Below are 16,746 nucleotides of genomic sequence, written 5' to 3' on the forward strand. Positions count from 1 at the left end.
GGACACGTTCACATCTATGCTTTTTTCAGCCACTGCGTATTTGGAAAGGGACAGGGACTTTTTTTTAACGCAAAACGGTGCTTTTTTGGTTCAATAGACTTCAATGGAGAAGCTGCAGAAAAGCATGTAATGCGTTTTTGCAGCAATTTGTGTTTTTTAATTTGCCCAACAACAAATTGGCCAAAAAAAATGCAAAAATGCAAATTGCAGCAAAATCACGTGCACAAAAATCAAAACACACAGCAAAGAGCACTGCAGAAACAGATCAAAAGCAAACTGCATAGGTGTGTACTGAGCCTTATGTTGGCCACACAGATCAATTTTCAGATGAGAATATTCAGACGAAAAATCTTTGTACATTCGCTGAATGAAAGAATGTTTGAAATTTTCACTTGTTTTTAGCATTGTGTTTTTAAAATGAACGAAAACCACATACACTGTCTGAAAAATTCCTTTGACCAAGAAGTTTTCTATTATTTCCAAATTGTCACTGTGGATGAAAATGAACATTGATTTGAACCCACTAACGATTAGAAAATCGAACTAACGTTCTTAAAATGCCATTTTTTTTTTTAAGGAAGACATTGTTTGTTTTTTAAATTGATCTGAGTCTGATGATATTTACCAGATTCACCCTTTTAATAGTATATATCCTCTAAAATTATATACAGTATATCTCCTCTGTCTGTTATTCTCAGAGTGGATTAGATATTTTGCTCCCTAACCATATAGTTATTTATATTTACCACTGCATAGAGATATTTAAGAATAAATTGCCCTTTTTAAAAAAACTTTACATATTAACTAAATTATACACAACACTTTTTTTTTTATCAGCTTATCAACCGATTAATCGATTAATCGAAACAATAATCGGCCAACTAATCGATTATGAAAATAATCGTTAGTTGCAGCCCTACTGGGGACATTTCACTAAAAGTTTTTTTGTATTTTGTAAATAAGTACTTTTTTCTCCTTCACTGATGTGTGCTAATGAGGCCGCACTGATGGGGCACTAATATGCAGCACTGATAGGATTGGGTGGCACTGATGAGGCAGCACTGATAAGGAGACCCTAATATGCAGCACTGTTGGGCACTGATAGGATTAGGTGGCACTGATATGCAGCACTGATGAGCACTGATTAAGAAGCACTGTTAGGTGGCAGGCACTGATGGATGGGCACTGATAGGTGGTACTGATTATGCAGCACTGATAGGTGGTACTGATTATGAAGCACTGATTATGCAGCACTGATGAGCACTGATAGGTGGCACACACTGTTGGCTGGGCAGTGGCACTGAAAGGTGGCACCGACTGGGCACTGATAGGTGGTATGCACTGATAGGTGGCACGCCCTGATGGGCACTGATAGGTGGCACGCCCTGATGGGCACTGATAGGTGGCACGCCCTGATGGGCACTGATAGGTGGCACACACTAATGGGCACTCATAGGTGGCACGCACTGATGGGCACTGATAGGTGGCACACACTAATGGGCACTCATAGGTGGCACGCACTGATGGCTGGCACTGATAGATGGCGCTGACTGATGACCACTAATAGGTGGCACTGATAGGTGACACACTGATGGCTGTTACTGTCTAATGGTTGGCAGTGGCACTGGCTGGATGGGCACTAAAAGATGTCACTGTTTGATGGCTGGCACTTATAGGCATGAGAGGATTTACTTTTCTATGCTGCCTCTGCGACACCCATCTTGGTACACCTTGCACTCGGCCTCAATAAAGCAGCAGTGGACATCTTGTTACACCCAGCCCATATAGTTCAGCCTGAACTATATGGGCTGGGTGTAACAGGGTGTACCAAGATGGGCGTCGGGATTTTTAAGCACTGATGACGGTGTAACGGCAACACGGTGCATCACTTCCATTACCGAATGTGACGGCTCTGGTCGCCGAGCCCTGCACTCTGCACTACCTGCTTGAGGACTCAGAGGACTCACTCTCCACTCAGCTCTCTGCTCCGCCCTGCCCGCTGACTCCGCCCGCTGAGTTCCTGTTTCTCCCATTCCAAGGTATCGGCTAAGGCATCGGGAGCATTTCTGCGAGTACAAGTACTCGCGCAAATGCTTGGTATCGGTCCCGATACCGATACTAGTATCAGTATCGGGACAACCCCATCTAGCACCCTAGCATGTGTGGAGGGACTGATGCTTGTGCTATTGAGCTTGATAATTAAGTTAAAGGAGGGATCAGGGGAAGAAAATATTACAGGCTACTTTTTGACAGATTGAGATTCTTAAGTATGGAAGTGGCCAATGCATGCTTGGGGGGGGAAGGGGAAAATGCCCATGAAGATGTGAGTTAGAGAGTTGTAGGAAACGGCAGGAGGGTGACCGCAGTAATTGGGAGGGAATGGAGTCCAGGGGGCAGATGGTTAGGTGGACCTCAGAAAGTTGTCCTCAGTGGTAAAAGAGAAAACGATTGACTATGGTGGAAGACCTGGTATGTTGGTTGGGGGGCAGATAGCTGAACCGTGGAGATCTCATAATGAGCTGTGTCGATCTTGTTTTTTAAATGAATGGCAGCCTCCTGGGTAGTAGGAAGTATAGTTGGTGGAGACAGTGAGGGATGAAGTAGAGAGTTAAGGGTAGAAAAGAGTTGATGAGAACTGGATGAGAGAGTTTTAAAAGATAAGAGAACCATAGAAGTCACTGAACAGCATAGATTTAATATGTTTCCACTGGGGGCCATAGTTCCTAAATCCATACAGACCTTCATATTACCTCCTCATATCCTCCTCATATCCTCATCCTATTATTGTACAACCAATCCTGATAATTCTCTTATCAATCTTATGTGTCTTCATAGATGACGGCATAAATGAGGATGGAGGAGGACCGGAGTCACATGACTGAGAAGATACTGAACATCACCCTGGAGATCATCTACCTGCTGACCGGAGAGGTGAGGAGGATTCTGGGAGGTCACATGACATCACTCTTATCTCTATTAATAAAACACAGACCTGACCGGAGAGGTGAGGAGGATTCTGGGAGGTCACATGACATCACTCTTATCTCTATTAATAAAACACAGACCTGACCGGAGAGGTGAGGAGGATTCTGGGAGGTCACATGACATCACTCTTATCTCTATTAATAAAACACAGACCTGACCGGAGAGGTGAGGAGGATTCTGGGAGGTCACATGACATCACTCTTATCTCTATTAATAAAACACAGACCTGACCGGAGAGGTGAGGAGGATTCTGGGATTCTAACATGATGTTCCTATTGGTTCTCCAATACAGAGATTTCCTCTTGTGAAGTCAGGTGATCAAATGACCATCACAGTGCCTCCATGTGACTCCCTAAAACCTGAGAGACACAACATGGAGAAAATTCTAGAAGTCACCAAGAAGATGATGGAGCTGCTGACAGGAGAGGTGAGGAGGATTCTGGGAATTCTGGGACATTATCCAGTAACAGACAAGGGATGTGTCTGGATGGTGACTGTATCATTGTGTGTGTCAGGTTCCTATAAGGTGTCAGGATGTCACTGTCTATTTCTCCATGGAGGAGTGGGAGTATTTAGAAGGACACAAGGATCTCTACAAGGACATCATGATGGACAATCAGCCGCCCCTCACATCACCGGGTAAGAGGAGACTTTATTGTAAAGGAGAGAGCAGTACGGAGGGTCCACCTAGATCCCCCATCATCTGATAAACACATAGAAACAATGTATTCAGTCAGTGTGTGTGTTTCCTACAGATGGATCCAGTAATGGGAACCCACCAGAGAGATGTCCCCGTCCTCTGTATTCCCGGGATTCCACACAGGAAGATCACACCATCCCCCACCATCATCAGGTAGATGAGGAACAATCATTGGTAGTTATACTTTATACAAAAGCATGTTTGTTTCAATGAATTTTTTATTATATATCAAGAATTATAATACTGTTAAAGAAGAGTATAAAGAGGAGGATGAGGAGTATGGTGTAATGGAGAAGCTTTCAGATATACACAAGGATATGATAGAGCCTCCACATACCAGGAACCCACAAGAGAGATGTCCCCGTCCTCTGTATTCCTGGGTTTCCACACAGGAAGATCACAACTACACAAAACATGGTCAGGTAATTGATTATCAATTATTGGTAGTTATGATTTATACACAGCATGTTTGTAACAATGAATGTTTAATTATATATTTAGAGTGGAAACATCAGAGATTATACTATTGTTGTGAAAGAAGAGTATAAAGAGGAGGATGCGGAGTATGGTATGTTGAAGAAACTTTCTGAAGGACAGAATGATGATATGATGGATCCACCTAATACCAGGAACCCACCAGAGAGATGTCCCCGTCCTCTGTATTCCTGGGATTCCACACAGGAAGGTCACACCATCCCTCACCATCATCAGGTAGGTGGAGTTGAGGGTCGGGAACATAAAGTGATTGAACACTCTGACATGTGGAGACGATGTGTGGACTCTACAAGATGATATTTTCTATGTGATCTCACATCATAAATACTTCTATGTTACAGATGTTATTTTCTGCCATTCTGTTGGTTTAGGGTGAAGATCTGATGAACATGAAAGTTGAGGGTGAAGTAGAAGAGACGTATGTGAGGGATGATCAGCAATATACGGAGGAGGCTGGAATGACGAGGACATTCATAGAGGAGGACACTCCTACAGAGATCAGCACAGGTGACCCATAATATATTCTTCTCTTATCTCTGCTCTGTTAGGTCACACTGATTGGTCCAGAGTAGGGCGGGAGCTGAGTGATATCAGCCAATAATAGGTTGATAATGGTCCCCTCCCTGTACTGATACCCGTCCTGGGGTTCAGCTGGCAGTATTAGGTTGTGTGTCACTCCTAGTTACAGTAGCACAGATATGATAACACAGATTGAGCCTTTCTTAGGTTGTTCCCTCTTCTTCCAGCAGACTTATAGCTAAATGTTACCATAAAACTCTAATGCCGCGTACACACGGTCGGACTTTTCGTCTACAAAAGTCCAACGGACGCTGACGGACTAAAGCTGGCTGGTAATCTGATCGTGTGTGGGCTTCTCCGGACTTTCAACTGACTTTTTTAGCCTCAAATCCGACGGACTTTAGATTTGAAACATGCTTCAAATCTTTACGTCGTAACTACGACGGACCCCGAAATCCGCTCGTCTGTGTGCTAGTCCGACGGACAAAAACCCACGCTAGGGCAGCTATTGGCTACTGGCTATGAACTTCCTTATTTTAGTCCGTTGTACGTCATCACGTACGAATCCGTCGGACTTTTGTGTGGTCGTGTGTAGGCAAGTCCGTTCGTTAGAAAGTCTGCCGCAAGTCCGCCGGAAGTCTGTCGGACAGGCTGTCGGACTTTTGTAGCTGAAAAGTCCGACCGTGTGTACGCGGCATAATAGTCTTTTTGAGATCTAAAACCTAGGCTTATGGTTGTGTAAAGAGCATGCCCCTCCCAGTCCCCATTGGTTCCTGCTCTTCTGACAAGGCTGTGTAAATGTAGAAGTGATCAGGGAGGAGGACCAAAGGCCCTTTGACTGAAGAGGAGAAGAATCCCAGCTGGTTGGGACCTCCACAGAGAACATCTGCTCACTCATATCTACCTGATCCAGATGGAATCTTGATGGAAGTGAACTAACCCTCTCATATCTATTGATGATGTTTTTATATTTTTCCAGGACACGCCATGGAGAAACCCTCAAAGGATCGTCTCACTTTATCTCCAGGTTGTAAAATAGAAGATGAGGACATCACAGGAGATTGTGGAGGAGAAAAGACAATGAGCTCCACTATGGATGGTGGACTTCACAGTGTGGATAGACCATGGAATCCCTCTGACTCTGAGCAACCTCGTACTGTGAGGGATGGGGCCGGGATTCAGGGGCAGAAGAAATGTTCCTGTCCTGAATGTGGGGAAAGTTTTAGCTCTAAATTAAGTCTTTCTGTTCACCAGGCAGTACATACGGGGAAGGAGACGCATTCCTGTTCTAAGTGCAAGAAATGTTTTCTTTATAAGTCATTGCTGGTCAGACATCAGAGGTCTCACAAGGGGGAGAGGCTGTATTCCTGTACCGAGTGCGGGAAACATTTTTCAGAGAAGTCAAATCTTTCCAGACATCGGAGACTGCACACGGGCGAGAAGCTGTATGTCTGCCCCAAAGATGGGAAATGTTATACGCAGAAATCAGACTATGTTATACATCAGAGATCTCACACGGGGGAGAAACCGTTTTCCTGCTCTGAGTGCGGGAAATGTTTTACACAGAAGTCCAGTCTTACCGTACATCAGAAATGCCACACGAGGCAACAGCTGTTTCCCTGCCCCGAGTGCGGGAAATGTTATCAACTAAAATCAGAATTTGTCAAACATTTGAGATCTCACAGAGGGGATAAGCCGTATTCCTGCCCCGAGTGTGGGCTACGTTGTAAATGGAAATCAGACCTTGTTATCCATCAAAGATGTCACACGGGGGAGAAACCGTTTTGCTGCTCTGAGTGCGGGAAAAGTTACACACGGAAATCGGACCTTGTTATACATCAAAGGACTCACACGGGGGAGAAGCCGTATTCCTGCCCTGAGTGCGGGAAATGTTTTTCGAGCAAGGCTGGTCTTAATGATCATGAGATACGCCATCTGAATAAATAGAAAACCTCCATGAACTGAACCCTATACACACACAGGAGATCCAGAGGAAGGCAAAAGAGAAAGCAAGTTTGATACCATTTTGGTAATAGATGCTTCAAGCAGTTTGATTTTTTTTTTTTTTTTTCTTGGCCTCTTAAATATTTATTGATGTCTTTAGGAGCTGCCTGTAAAAATCTGAAGATGAGAAGAAGAACTTTGTAGAAGGACGATATCTGTAGCCCTTTGAGTCTTACATGGACGAGAAGTCTATGTTCTCCTTTTCATGACCTCACTTATGTGGAGGAACTTATTATATGAGGAGTGATCTTCATAAACAGCCCCTAAGGTGGCACATCTACATATGTAAGAGGGGAAGAAGCTGTAGAACCTTGTAGAAGGTCCACTTCCATAGCCCTGTGAGTCTAAAGTGGATACGAAGTCGATATTCAGTTTTTTGTGAGGAGGAACTTTTAATATGAGGAGTGATCTGAGGAGCAGAACATGAATTCCAAACCTTTCTCCGTGTGTCTTTGTTGGGGTACCTTTCTGCTGACATAGTTTAGGAGGAAATGTGTAGATATGGCACCTTAAGGGGTTGTGAAGGCCACTCCTCATATGAACAGTTCCTCCACACAGGTGGGGTCATGAAGAGCAGAACATGGATTCCAAACCTTTCTCCACGTATCTTTGTTGGTTTGACTCTATGCTGGCATAGTTATGGAGGTAATGTATAGATGTGCCACCTTTTAGAGGTTTGTGACGGTCACTCCTCAGATGAGAAGTTCCTCCACACAGGTAAGGCCACAAAGAGCAGCACATGGACTCCAAGGTTTTTCTGTGTGTCTTTGTTTGATTGACTCTATGCTGGTGTAGTTTGGAGAAAATGTGTAGATGTTCCAACCTTAGGAGTTGAGATGGTCACCCCTCAGATGAGAAGTTCCTTCACACAGATGAGGTCAAGAAGAGCAGAACATGGACTTGAATCCTTTCTCCATGTGTTTTTGTTGGGTTGTCTCTATGCTGACATAGTTATGGAGGAAATGTGTAGATGTGCCACCTTAGGGGTTGAGATGGTCACCCCTCAGATGAGAAGTTCCTCCACACAGACGAAGTCATGAAGAGCATAACATGGACTCAAAACCTTCCTGCATGTGTCTTTATTGGGTTGTCTCTATGCTGTCATAGTTTGGAGAAAATGTGTAGATGTGTCACCTTAGGGATTGAGATGGTCACCCCTCAGGTAAGAAGTTCCTCCACACAGGTGAGATTATGAAGAGCAGAACATGGATGGAGAAGATCTCCATGTGAGTCTCATAGGCCTACTGAGATGAGTCTTCTACAAAGTTCTACAGCTTCTTCCCCTCTTCAGTGAATTATATGTAGATAGTTCATAAAGACATCAAAAATATTTAGTAGGCAAATATGCCAAGAAAAAAAAAAATCTAAATGCTGGTAGAAAAATTGTAACATTTTCGCCATACTCTTTTGCCTTCCTCTGGATCAACAGTTGGTCTAGGATTCTGTTTATGGAGGTTTTATACATTTTTTTGTTTATTTCCTGTTGTGTTGGTTGATGCCTCTCAAATCACCTCTCTAATTCTCAGGGCTTTGTGGAATGGTATATGTATGGTAGGGGGTTACATGCTTGCCCATTGCCAAGAGGGATACCAGCCTGCCTGAATGGTGTGGTGGGCTGGTACCATCAAATAAAAAAAGTTTACCTTCCTTGTTTGGCTCCTATGTTTTCAGGCTGGCCGCCAGCAGCATAACAATCAATGAAGCTTAGCGGCACGGACACTTGGTATCATTTATGGTGCTGGTGGCTGACCCAACGGCACCATAAATGTATGATGCTGATCCAGGGTTTCAAAATCCAGGGCCACGCCAGCATTCAGAAGAGGACCAGCTCTGCCTCCTGCCCTCCATCTGGACCTGCTCCATCTCTCGCCCTTTGTCTAGACCTGCTCCGTCTCCCAACCTCTGTCTAGATCTGTTCCACCTCCCACCATCTGTCTGGACCTGCTCCATCTCCCGTCCTCCATTTAGACCTTCTTCTCCTCCTGCCCTCTCTCTATATCTGTTCCCATCCCCTGTCCAGATCTGCTCCATCTCCCGCCCTCTATCTAGACCTGCTCCATCTCCCGACCTCCGTCTAGACCTGCCTCTCCTCCTGCTGTCCATCTAGACCTGTTCAGTCTCCTGATCTCCATCTAGACCTGCTCCACCTCCCACTCTCTGTCTACAACTGCTCCGTCTCCCGCCCTCCGTTTAGACCTGCTCCATCTCCCGACTTCTGTCTAGTACTGCTCCCCCCCCCCCCCGACCTCTGTCTAGACCTGCTTTGTCTCCCGCACTCTGTCTAGACCTGCTTTGTCTCCCGCACTCTGTCTAGACCTGCTTTGTCTCCCGCACTCTGTCTAGACCTGCTTTGTCTCCCGCACTCTGTCTAGACCTGCTTTGTCTCCCGCTCTCTGTCTAGACCTGCTTTTGTCTCCCGCTCTCTGTCTAGACCTGCTTTTGTCTCCCGCTCTCTGTCTAGACCTGCTTTGTCTCCCGCACTCTGTCTAGACCTGCTTTGTCTCCCGCACTCTGTCTAGACCTGCTTTGTCTCCCGCACTCTGTCTAGACCTGCTTTGTCTCCCGCACTCTGTCTAGACCTGCTTTGTCTCCTGCTCTCTGTCTAGACCTGCTCAGTCTCCAGACTTTTGTCTAGACCTGCTCTGTTTACCGCTTTCCATCTAGACCTGTTCTGCCTCCCACCCTCTGTCTAGACCAGGGGTCCTCAAACTACGGCCCACGGGCCGAATCCGGCCCTCCAGCGTTTTTGATCCGGCCCGCGGACTGCCCCTTTAAAATTCCAGCACTGCCCCTGCCCTCTGCTCCCTCCATCACACAGGATGGGAAACATGACAGGCCGGGCAAAGAACCTTCTGTGCTAAGAAGCAGGTGATTGGTTACTAGGCATCAGAGCGGTCCCAGGAACCAATCACCTGCCCCTCACTTCCAAAGTCCCGCCCTCCGTCCGGACCTACCATGCCTCGTGTCCTGCGTGATACAGGTAAGTGTAAGGGCGGCGGGGGGAGTCTGTGCTATGGTGGGGATCTGTGCTATGGTGGGGATCTGTGACACACAGGGGGGAGTCTGTGCTATGGTGGGGATCTGTGATGTGGGGGACTCTGTGCTATGGTGGGGATCTGTGATGTGGGGGACTCTGTGCTATGGTGGGGATCTGTGATGTGGGGGACTCTGTGCTATGGTGGGGGACTCTGTGCTATGGTGGGCATCTGTGATGTGGGGACTCTGTGCTATGGTGGGGATCTGTGATGTGGGGGACTCTGTGCTATGGTGGGGATCTGTGATGTGGGGGACTCTGTGCTATGGTGGGGATCTGTGATGTGGGGGACTCTTTGCTATGGTGGGGGACTCTGTGCTATGGTGGGGGACTCTGTGCTATGGTGGGGGACTGATGTGGGGGACTCTGTGCTATGGTGGGGGACTGATGTGGGGGACTCTGTGCTATGGTGGGGGACTCTGTGCTATGGTGGGGGACTGATGTGGGGGACTCTGTGCTATGGTGGGGGACTCTGTGCTATGGTGGGGATCTGTGATGTGGGGGACTCTGTGCTATGGTGGGGGACTGATGTGGGGGACTCTGTGCTATGGTGGGGGACTGATGTGGGGGACTCTGTGCTTTGGTGGGGATCTGTGATGTGGGGGACTCTGTGCTATGGTGGGGGACTGATGTGGGGGACTCTGTGCTATGGTGGGGGACTGATGTGGGGGACTCTGTGCTATGGTGGGGATCTGTGATGTGGGGGACTCTGTGCTATGGTGGGGATCTGTGATGTGGGGGACTCTGTGCTATGGTGGGGATCTGTGATGTGGGGGACTCTGTGCTATGGTGGGGGACTGATATGGGGGGGGATCTGTGATGGGGGAAGTATGTGATTGGGAGTGGTTCTGTAATGAGGGGAGTCTGTGAAATATTGATAAGTTTATATTGATTACAATTGTTCTTTATTTTTTTTTTTGCACTACAAATAAGATGTGTGCATAGGAATTAGTTCATAGTTTTTTTAAACTATAGTGCGGCCCCCCAACAGTCTGAGGGACCGTGAACTGGCCCCCTGTCTAAAAAGTTTGAGGACCCCTGGTCTAGACCTTCTCTGTCCCCCACCCCCTGTCTAGACCTGCTCCATTTCCTGACCTCTGTTTAGACCTGCTCCATCTCCAGATCTCCATCTAGATCTGCTCTGCCTCCTGCTCTTCTTCTAGACCTGCTCAGTCTCCTGCCCTCCATCTAGACCTGCTCCCCCTCCCACTCTCTGTCTACCCTTGCTCTTTCTCCCACCCTCCTTCTAGACCTGCTCAGCCTTTTGCTCTACATCTACACCTGCTCTGTCTCCTGCTCTCTATCTAGACCTACTCCATCTTGACTTGCTCCACCTCCTGACCTCTGTTGAAACCTGCTCTGTCTCCTGACCTGCGTCTAGACCTGCTCCCTCTCTCGAATGCCATCTAGTCCTGCTCCACCTCCTAATTTCTGTCTAGACCTACTTCGTCACCCACACTCTGTTAGACCTGCTTCATCTCCCGCCCTTCGTCTAGACCTGCTCTGTCTCCCAACCTCTGTTTAGACCTGCTCCATCTCCCGACCTCCGTCTAGAGCTACTCCATCTCCCGAGCTCCGTCTAGAGCTGCTCCATCTCCAGACCTCTGTTTAGACCTGCTCCGCCTCCTGACCTCCATCTAGACCTGCTCCATCTTGACTTGCTCCACCTCCTGACCTCTGTTGAAACCTGCTCTGTCTCCTGACCTGCGTCTAGACCTGCTCCCTCTCTCGAATGCTCCCGTACCCGTAGTCTCCCGCACTCTGTCTAGACCTGCTTTGTCTCCCGCTCTCTGTCTAGACCTGCTTTGTCTCCCGCTCTCTGTCTAGACCTGCTTTTGTCTCCCGCTCTCTGTCTAGACCTGCTTTGTCTCCCGCACTCTGTCTAGACCTGCTTTGTCTCCCGCACTCTGTCTAGACCTGCTTTGTCTCCCGCACTCTGTCTAGACCTGCTTTGTCTCCCGCACTCTGTCTAGACCTGCTTTGTCTCCTGCTCTCTGTCTAGACCTGCTTTTGTCTCCTGCTCTCTGTCTAGACCTGCTTTGTCTCCCGCACTCTGTCTAGACCTGCTTTGTCTCCCGCACTCTGTCTAGACCTGCTTTGTCTCCCGCACTCTGTCTAGACCTGCTTTGTCTCCTGCTCTCTGTCTAGACCTGCTCAGTCTCCAGACTTTTGTCTAGACCTGCTCTGTTTACCGCTTTCCATCTAGACCTGTTCTGCCTCCCACCCTCTGTCTAGACCAGGGGTCCTCAAACTACGGCCCACGGGCCGAATCCGGCCCTCCAGCGTTTTTGATCCGGCCCGCGGACTGCCCCTTTAAAATTCCAGCACTGCCCCTGCCCTCTGCTCCCTCCATCACACAGGATGGGAAACATGACAGGCCGGGCAAAGAACCTTCTGTGCTAAGAAGCAGGTGATTGGTTACTAGGCATCAGAGCGGTCCCAGGAACCAATCACCTGCCCCTCACTTCCAAAGTCCCGCCCTCCGTCCGGACCTACCATGCCTCGTGTCCTGCGTGATACAGGTAAGTGTAAGGGCGGCGGGGGGAGTCTGTGCTATGGTGGGGATCTGTGCTATGGTGGGGATCTGTGACACACAGGGGGGAGTCTGTGCTATGGTGGGGATCTGTGACACACAGGGGGGAGTCTGTGCTATGGTGGGGATCTGTGATGTGGGGGACTCTGTGCTATGGTGGGGATCTGTGATGTGGGGGACTCTGTGCTATGGTGGGGATCTGTGATGTGGGGGACTCTTTGCTATGGTGGGGGACTCTGTGCTATGGTGGGGGACTCTGTGCTATGGTGGGGGACTGATGTGGGGGACTCTGTGCTATGGTGGGGGACTGATGTGGGGGACTCTGTGCTATGGTGGGGGACTCTGTGCTATGGTGGGGGACTCTGTGCTATGGTGGGGGACTGATGTGGGGGACTCTGTGCTATGGTGGGGGACTCTGTGCTATGGTGGGGATCTGTGATGTGGGGGACTCTGTGCTATGGTGGGGGACTGATGTGGGGGACTCTGTGCTATGGTGGGGGACTGATGTGGGGGACTCTGTGCTTTGGTGGGGATCTGTGATGTGGGGGACTCTGTGCTATGGTGGGGGACTGATGTGGGGGACTCTGTGCTATGGTGGGGGACTGATGTGGGGGACTCTGTGCTATGGTGGGGATCTGTGATGTGGGGGACTCTGTGCTATGGTGGGGATCTGTGATGTGGGGGACTCTGTGCTATGGTGGGGATCTGTGATGTGGGGGACTCTGTGCTATGGTGGGGGACTGATATGGGGGGGGATCTGTGATGGGGGAAGTATGTGATTGGGAGTGGTTCTGTAATGAGGGGAGTCTGTGAAATATTGATAAGTTTATATTGATTACAATTGTTCTTTATTTTTTTTTTTGCACTACAAATAAGATGTGTGCATAGGAATTAGTTCATAGTTTTTTTAAACTATAGTGCGGCCCCCCAACAGTCTGAGGGACCGTGAACTGGCCCCCTGTCTAAAAAGTTTGAGGACCCCTGGTCTAGACCTTCTCTGTCCCCCACCCCCTGTCTAGACCTGCTCCATTTCCTGACCTCTGTTTAGACCTGCTCCATCTCCAGATCTCCATCTAGATCTGCTCTGCCTCCTGCTCTTCTTCTAGACCTGCTCAGTCTCCTGCCCTCCATCTAGACCTGCTCCCCCTCCCACTCTCTGTCTACCCTTGCTCTTTCTCCCACCCTCCTTCTAGACCTGCTCAGCCTTTTGCTCTACATCTACACCTGCTCTGTCTCCTGCTCTCTATCTAGACCTGCTCCATCTTGACTTGCTCCACCTCCTGACCTCTGTTGAAACCTGCTCTGTCTCCTGACCTGCGTCTAGACCTGCTCCCTCTCTCGAATGCCATCTAGTCCTGCTCCACCTCCTAATTTCTGTCTAGACCTACTTCGTCACCCACACTCTGTTAGACCTGCTTCATCTCCCGCCCTTCGTCTAGACCTGCTCTGTCTCCCAACCTCTGTTTAGACCTGCTCCATCTCCCGACCTCCGTCTAGAGCTACTCCATCTCCCGAGCTCCGTCTAGAGCTGCTCCATCTCCAGACCTCTGTTTAGACCTGCTCCGCCTCCTGACCTCCATCTAGACCTGCTCCATCTTGACTTGCTCCACCTCCTGACCTCTGTTGAAACCTGCTCTGTCTCCTGACCTGCGTCTAGACCTGCTCCCTCTCTCGAATGCTATCTAGACCTGCTCCACCTCCTAACCTCTGTCTAGACCAACTACGTCTAGACCTACTCCTCCTCCTGACTGGTGCCATGCTTCTGCTGAGGTGATAATTTATAAGAAATTATGGGGGGGACTGACAACTCTGATGTGAAGGGGGGGCTCTGACATCTGATTGCATGCTTTGTTGGATAAGTCATAAGTGCTGGGACCCACCTGGTGGGGGTGTTCCAAGACTTAACTTGACTTTGTAGATATCCCTATTAGGAAATAATCCCAACCCCTATTTTACGATCCAGTTGTCCTCCATTAAAAACAAGACACATCCAAACAGCAGATTCTTTATTCATAAATTTAATTTTCTGTTGGGTGCGTTTTGTTACTGAAGTAATATGGTTTAGTATTTTGATCTGCAAACAAGGATTGATAAATAGGATCCTTCTGCCTTCTTGAATGGCTTTGCTCTGAAGTGCTTCTCTGAGGTCATTATAAAATTTGTGTGATGTCATAGGAGCATAAGATGCTCTGACTCCAGATGGAGGGACATTGGGAGGAGGAGTTTGAGGTCAGTGTGATATCATAGAATTCCCTGACTCTGGATGTAGGGACTTTGGGCGAAGGAGCTGTGAGGTCAGTGTGATGTCATTGGATTCTCAGGCTCTGATTGGAGGGACATTGGAAGGAGGAGCTGGGAGGGCAGTGTGATGTCATAGGATGTGCTGACTCTGGATTGAGGGACACTGGGAGGAGGAGCTGTGAGGTCAATGTGATGTCAAAGGACGTGTTGACTCCACATGGACGATTCCTGGGAGAAGGAGCTGTGAGGTCAGTGTCGTGTCACTGTGATGTCATAGGATGGGCTGATTCTAGATGGAGGGACATTGACAGGAGAAGCTGTGATGTCAGTGTAATGTCATAGGATTCTCTGACTCTGGATGAAGGGACACTGGGAGGAGGAGTTTGAGGTCAATGTGATGTCATAGAATTCCCTGACTCTGGTTGGAGGAACATTGGGAGGAGGAGCTGGGAGGGCAGTGTGATGTCATAGGATGTGCTGACTCTGGATTGAGGGACACTGGGAGGAGGAGCTGTGATATCAATGTGGAGTCATAGGACGTGCTGACTCCACATGGAAGGTTCCTGGGAGAAGGAGCTGTGAGGTCAGTGTAGGGTCATTGTGATGTCATGCGTTGCAGATGGAGGAACATTGCAGAAACTGGGCAGTATATCTGTGATTTTCACATTACAGTGGAATTACACACTGAACAATATAAATCCACAACCAGCTGAAGAACACTATACCTAGCTGGATGAAGTAATTTGGAGACCTGGTCGCAAAGCAGAACAAGGTCATCCAGTGTCCCGGGCAAAGATTTACAAACTCTGCCCCCTCCCCCAGTGCAACCCCCAATCATAAATTCCAAACTGTGCTGATCCTTCCCTTGATGCCCATCCGAACATCTTCTGCAATTGTGATGCCAACCCCCCCAACTGCCACCGTTCTTCCTTCAGCATCGCTGCCCAACTCTCACTAGGGTTTAACATGGACCAGGAAGTGTTTAATGACATCATGGGACCATCCTGCTGTATGTTCTCTCTTTCTGCTGGTCTTCATGCACTGTTCGTGAAAAGCCTCAGATGGGCCAGAGACATAAGGAAAGCCGTGGCATGCATGCAGGACCATCATTAGAAATTGGGCCATGTACAGCCTACCTTACCTCCCCCGACCTGACCACTTCCATAGGCTGCAGTGTCCTCATTGCTGGCCACTTCCCTCCCCCCGAAGATGATCCTTGCTCCTCATTCTCTATGGCGCTTGCACTGTCCGTGATATCAGGAGACTGACAATTTGAAATCGGTGTGCAGGAAGCCTGGCCCTATGAAGCGCACAGCATGTCGATCAGGCTGTCCCCTCTAGCGATGATGTCACTAAAGGCTCTCAGTAACAAGCTCCAATTCTGACAGGAGCAGATGGGGTGGGGAAAGGCTAACTCTTTGCGCCCATTGTTGCCACACCTTTTGTCAAGGGAAGGGTACAGCTAACTGAGCTTGCCCCCCCTCCCCCCACACACACATGAAAACACTGCTCCTGGGGCGACTGCCCCTCCTGCCCCCTTACCCAACCTTGCCTAGCAGTGGCCATAAATATAATATTTTGTGGGCAGTTTTGAGAGTGTCTCTGTGCCCGTGTGCAACCTTGCAATATTCATTTTATAAAAATGGAACTCTTGGCTATTTTGCAACAACAGTGTTTAGTAAATAAGGATATGTTGCCAACAAGGATAGGGAATCACCCCTCCCATTTCAGCGTACCATTCCACCTCTGGCATATGGATGCAAAGAACCCCAGCAGAGAGGAAAGGATGGAAATGGCGGAAGATTAGCTGTGTAAGAGGAGGGCTTGCTCTCTTGAGACAGGGGCTTCAGAGCTTCAAGAGCAAGAAGCCGTCACTCAAGGCTGCTGATTGGTGGCACCACAGCCTAGGCAGCTGGGGACCTCTCGCCCTGAGGGCTGAATCACTGGGCCTAGGGTGGCTGTCGCTGTCACCCCATCCACTGCGTGCTGATTGGGTCCACATCCTCTGCTCACCCACGCAGTCATCGCTGGATTTCTGGGCCTACAGGTTGCCAGTCGGGCAACTCACTACTCGCAGCAGACATTCAGGAGCCTGTGCAGGGACATTCTGCCTCTCAGGACCCCTGTATATGCAGGAAGGATGAGCGGGTAGAAGCCCATCTTTATCACTTTACCTAAAGAAACTGCATGAAGACACTTTTACACCTGACCAGTTGGAGGGTCTTTGCTGGTAAA

The 16,746-nt window shown here is 48.6% G+C and overlaps 3 protein-coding genes across 3 annotated transcripts in view; 2 read left to right on the forward strand and 1 right to left on the reverse strand.

Moving 5' to 3' along the window:
* Nucleotides 1-16,746, reverse strand: part of LOC141104959 (uncharacterized) — a 664,134-nt gene that overhangs the window by 340,402 nt on the left and 306,986 nt on the right. The window lies entirely within an intron of this gene.
* The window catches only part of LOC141104781 (uncharacterized), a 114,372-nt gene that overhangs the window by 77,745 nt on the left and 19,881 nt on the right, over nucleotides 1-16,746 (forward strand). The gene's annotated exons all lie outside the window — the stretch shown is intronic.
* Nucleotides 3,466-8,350, forward strand: LOC141104837 (uncharacterized). The gene is made up of 5 exons (XM_073594616.1): nucleotides 3,466-3,624; nucleotides 3,741-4,107; nucleotides 4,187-4,396; nucleotides 4,552-4,687; nucleotides 5,679-8,350. The coding sequence occupies exons 2-5, from the start codon at nucleotides 3,883-3,885 to the stop codon at nucleotides 6,644-6,646; spliced, it is 1,539 nt and encodes a 512-aa protein (XP_073450717.1). The 5' UTR covers nucleotides 3,466-3,624; nucleotides 3,741-3,882; the 3' UTR covers nucleotides 6,647-8,350.

The sequence above is a fragment of the Aquarana catesbeiana genome, linkage group LG08 (genome assembly GCF_042186555.1).
Source record: "Aquarana catesbeiana isolate 2022-GZ linkage group LG08, ASM4218655v1, whole genome shotgun sequence".
Lineage (NCBI taxonomy): Eukaryota > Metazoa > Chordata > Amphibia > Anura > Ranidae > Aquarana > Aquarana catesbeiana.

What these genes read in the sequence shown, in the direction of transcription:
- LOC141104837 (XM_073594616.1), top strand. Translation starts at nt 3,883, where the DNA reads ATGTTTGTTTCAATGAATTTTTTATTATATATCAAGAATTATAATACT. An exon ending in ACTACACAAAACATGGTCAG is followed by an intron (nt 4,108 to 4,186) that starts GTAATTGATTAT and finishes TTATATATTTAG; the next exon opens with AGTGGAAACATCAGAGATTA. An exon ending in TCCTACAGAGATCAGCACAG is followed by an intron (nt 4,688 to 5,678) that starts GTGACCCATAAT and finishes ATATTTTTCCAG; the next exon opens with GACACGCCATGGAGAAACCC.